Source organism: Lactuca sativa, chromosome 7 (genome assembly GCF_002870075.4).
Source record: "Lactuca sativa cultivar Salinas chromosome 7, Lsat_Salinas_v11, whole genome shotgun sequence".
NCBI classification, from domain to species: Eukaryota; Viridiplantae; Streptophyta; class Magnoliopsida; order Asterales; family Asteraceae; genus Lactuca; species Lactuca sativa.
The window spans coordinates 209,628,757-209,633,103 of NC_056629.2; the positions used below are offsets into that span (position 1 = coordinate 209,628,757).

The window sequence follows — 4,347 nt, forward strand, 5'->3', positions numbered from 1 at the left end:
CTTGGTACCTTAAAGATTTTGTGAGATCAAATGTAGTAATTTGATCTTTTCCATTACTTGAAGACTATATTGTTCCTCAAAACAGCAAGCTCGGGAACATCCTCAAGGTCTAATAATTTTTTATTGCCTTTTTCTATTAAAGAGAAAGAAAGCAAAGTCTATGACGAGACAGTAGGAAGAAACTGCAAATAAAAACACCCACCAAAACCTTAGGACAAATGGGTACTTAGATGACAGAATATGAAACTTGTGTATGCAAGTAAATAGAAATAAATGACCATACGATTGTTCCTAGAAACGCATGCACTACCACAATATATCCATCAATCCACTCCTGTGTTTGAAAGTAATTGATTGTACAAACACAATAGAAGATAAAGAGTTAACAAAGTTTGTTTATAAGACATTTTTGTAGAAGCATATTTTGAAATTTGAAGACACCTAAAGATCTTGGAAAACCAAGAGAAGAGAAACATGACTTTAGTAAACAGGAGGATAACGAAGAGTTGGAATAAGATTGAGGAAAGTTTTCCTTTTAACAGTTACACCAAAAGCTTCAGTCATGTCAAGATCTTGATTCATCCTGCTGCTGTCTGCTAATTTCCAGTCAAAGTGGTAGAGTAGAGAGGCGAGTGGAAGCTCGAGGTTAGCCAATCCAAAAGAGATACCTGGACATATTCTCCTTCCAGAACCAAATGGAATGTATTCAAAGTCAAGACCTCTGTAATCTATTGAACTGTTTAGAAATCTTTCTGGATGAAACCTTTCAGGATCTTTCCAATACTTTGGATCTCTACCAATCGCCCACACATTCACAATCACTTTCGTCCTCACTGGAATCTCATACCCATTGATCTCACATTTCTCCCTGTTTTCCATGGGCAGCATCAAAGGTGCTGGAGGGTGTAATCTCAGAGTTTCTTTGATTATTAACTTGAGAAACTCCAATGATTGGATGCCACTTTCATCGACTGTTGTTTTTGTGCTGAAAGCTTTTCTAACCTCATTTTGTGCCTTGTCCATTATTTCAGGGTTCTTCAGCAGCTCTGACATCGCCCATTCTATCACTGTTGAAGATGTGTCACTACCAGCAGATATTATATCCTGAGAGATGAAAATTTGTAAGAATCATATCATAATTACTTTGGGAATCTAATATATATATACTCACCAAGATGATTGCTTTGATATTGTCCATGGTCAAGGGAAGTTCAAGGTTGCCATGCTCCTGGAGTTTGAGAAGGACATCAAATAGCAGATGATGATTCACGTCTACTTTTCCTTTTCCTACTTGTTGTGCTTTGTGCTCTTCAATGATGTCATCAAGCATCACATCAAATCTCTCATGAATCTTCTCAAGTTTTGGTCTGAGCCCACTAAGAAAGGCGACAAGTTTAGAAGAAGGATAGAGGTCGGTTAGACTAAATCCTCCAGATATGCCTAAAGCTTCATTGATAAGTGATATCAATGCTTCTTGTTGTTTTAACTTCTTTCCAAAGACTGATCTTGTAAGGATCCCATACGTGAGTGCATAGATATGCTCACTGAGATTGATTGGGGATCCTGAGTGTTTGGAGATAGTGGTGATGAGATGAGAGACCTCTTCTTCCCTTATTGGTCCTAGTGATTGAACATGCTTTGCACTTAAAAGCTCTGAATTGCAAATCCTGCGCAGCTGTCTCCAATAGTCTCCATATGGTGAAAACATGATGTTTGTGGATTTGTAGGATATGATATGTGCAGCAAGAAGAAAAGGGCGATTAGCAAAGTTTATATCATTGGTTTTCATAACCTCTTTTGCAGTTTCTGCTGAAGAGGCAATGATGGTGGAATTCTCTCCGAGTTGTAAGTGCATCAACGGGCCATATTTCTGAGCCAAATCTCTTAAAGTATGATGTGGGAATGGTCCCACAACATCAAGAATGTTTCCTATGATAGGAAGCTTCCTTGGTCCAGGTGGCAGATTGGGAGGAGTTTTTGATCCCCTCAATACTTTGATTACCATGAACATGAAGAAAAATGTAAAAAGGGTTTGGAAATAGAAAGCAAACTCCATTCAGGATTTGTATTAGAGATCACTTCAGTTCAAGCTAATACGGTATTCCTTATATATGTTCATTTGGAAATAGAAAAGTCAGTGATTAACACTATGAGCACGCTTCATAAAGAACAAAAATGTGCAAGCTAAGATGCTCTTGATCATGTCAATACCAATACTAAAAGACAGGTAATGAAACATGAAACACGCCTCGGAAAGAACAAAAAATGCAGCCTAAGATGCTCTTGAACATGTCGATACAGATACTATAGGACAGGAAACTGTGATTTAAGGACAAAACAGAGTATAAAATCATAAGGAAATCATTGACCCTTTCAAGGATCAGACTTCTTGTTCACAAAACTTGTAGTACAACAAACCAAATCAGAGATGGATTGGAACTAATTACTAAAATCACATTCACAAAGTTTTCAAAACCTCAAAGTCTATTTTTATTAATCATAGATTAAATCCTTTAAACAACTCTCAGAGATATACAATATCTCCAAACAAACAAAAAAGTCAAGAACAGATATCCCTGAAGCCTAGAATATAATCCCACCTCCTGTTTGTTTAAAAGTAAAAACTTTAAATAACATAATCAGACCACTCACTTATATCTGAAGTATGATCCATTGTAAGACCGGGAATCTTATCAAGCTTAACTGGATTTTGTTTCCCTCCAATGAGTTTTGCAGGATTCCCAACAGCCGTAGTTCTAGCAGGTACATCCCTTAACACCACCGATCCTGCCCCTATCTTTGCCCCATCTCCAATTCTAACATTACCCAAAACACAAGTTCCTGCCCCAATCAAAACCCCATCTCCAATTTTAGGATGCCTATCACCACTAATCTTCCCAGTTCCACCCAACGTGACGTTATGCAAAATTGAAACGTTGTTCCCAATTACAGCAGTCTCACCGATTACTACTCCGGTGGCATGATCAAGCAATATCCCCCGCCCAATCTTAGCTCCGGGGTGTATATCCAATGCACACACCTCCGACACCCTGTTTTGTATCACAAGTGCTACGACCTTTCTATCTTGTGACCATAACTTGTGTGCTATTCTGTGAGCCTGACACCCAAGAAAACCCTTGAAATTCAAGAAACATTGCACATAACTGATACAAGCGGGGTCCCTTTCCTTTACAGCCCTCAAATCATCTTTAACGGCTGTAACAATCTCTGAATCATCTGTAAGCACACTCATGAAAAGATCGTATAGGGTTCCACTAGGGAGACTTGAATCGCTAAGCTTCACGGAAAGATGATCAGCTAGAGCGCTCTCGATAACATCATGAGACAAGATTGCGCTGAAATAATAGTTTGACAAAATGGGCTCTTGATCAACGTTTGATCGAGCTTCGGCTTTCATTGTCAGCCACAGATCCTCATCTTCTTCGTCTTCTCCATCTTTGTGTACAGGGACAGGTTGTGTTTGAATCTTTGAGATGGGTACGCAGGAAAACTGGTCAGAGTAATCGGGTCTGCAGAATTTGGCATTATTGTTATTACATTCAAGAACTTGTGTTCTTGAATTGTGAATATCAACAGACCTCTTCTTGTCTTGTTTTTTGTAGGAATCGACGAAATTTTTCAGTGGGTTTGCTAAGGAAGAATGAGACAGTAGTAATGATCCGAGAAAATGGACAGACATGGAATGAAGATTATTATGGAAAACTGAGGAGATTGTGGACGGAGAGGGGGTACCGCTATAATGTGCAGTTTTTGAGGCGTGGATAGGGCAGAGACCAGAGCTTTCATGGGAGAAAAATTTTTTTAAAAAAAAAAAATCAGAAAAAGTAAACACGTTTGTAAACATAAAAAGAGGGGATCTTCTGCTTTTGTGAACGTTACGCTTACTGGTAGCGGCGGCTGTGGATGTGTCCGGAGTGGATCTTACTAGTGTCCATATTACAGTATTACACAAGATCATCCATGGTCAAAACTAGGTTTAGGTTTATCTTGCAACTACAGTATACAACTAACACAAATAATAATAATAATAAAATTAAAAAGACAAAACTGCAAAATAATCATTTATATATATTTTCTTCGGGTTTTGATTCAAATCCTTTTTTTTATTTGTAGTGATTTTAGTTTTATTGTAAAATTGGTTATTGATAAATTTGAAAAGACTAATCCGTCATTTTAATTTGTTTTCTTCCATTTACAATATTCTTTTTTTTATTTAAATATAAATGTTAAAATCAAATAAAAAAGAACCCGCATCTCTCTCTCTCTCTCTCTCTCTCTCTCTCTCCTCTCTCTCTCTCTCTCTCTCTCTCTCTCTCTCTCTCTCTC

At 37.8% G+C, this 4,347-nt stretch overlaps 2 protein-coding genes across 2 annotated transcripts; both read right to left on the reverse strand.

Annotated features, from left to right (window-relative positions):
* Window positions 1–350: 350 nt before the first annotated feature.
* LOC111898705 (premnaspirodiene oxygenase) lies at window positions 351–2,321 on the reverse strand. The gene is made up of 2 exons (XM_023894580.3): window positions 1,172–2,321; window positions 351–1,104 (listed from the first exon to the last, which is right to left on the reverse strand). The coding sequence occupies exons 1-2, from the start codon at window positions 2,054–2,056 to the stop codon at window positions 481–483; spliced, it is 1,509 nt and encodes a 502-aa protein (XP_023750348.1). The 5' UTR covers window positions 2,057–2,321; the 3' UTR covers window positions 351–480.
* A 145-nt stretch (window positions 2,322–2,466) lies between these two features.
* On the reverse strand, window positions 2,467–3,945 carry LOC111898706 (serine acetyltransferase 1, chloroplastic). Its single transcript, XM_023894581.1, has one exon. It carries the CDS (start codon window positions 3,863–3,865, stop codon window positions 2,627–2,629), a length of 1,239 nt encoding a protein of 412 aa, XP_023750349.1. The 5' UTR covers window positions 3,866–3,945; the 3' UTR covers window positions 2,467–2,626.
* Between the last annotated feature and the right edge of the window lie 402 nt (window positions 3,946–4,347).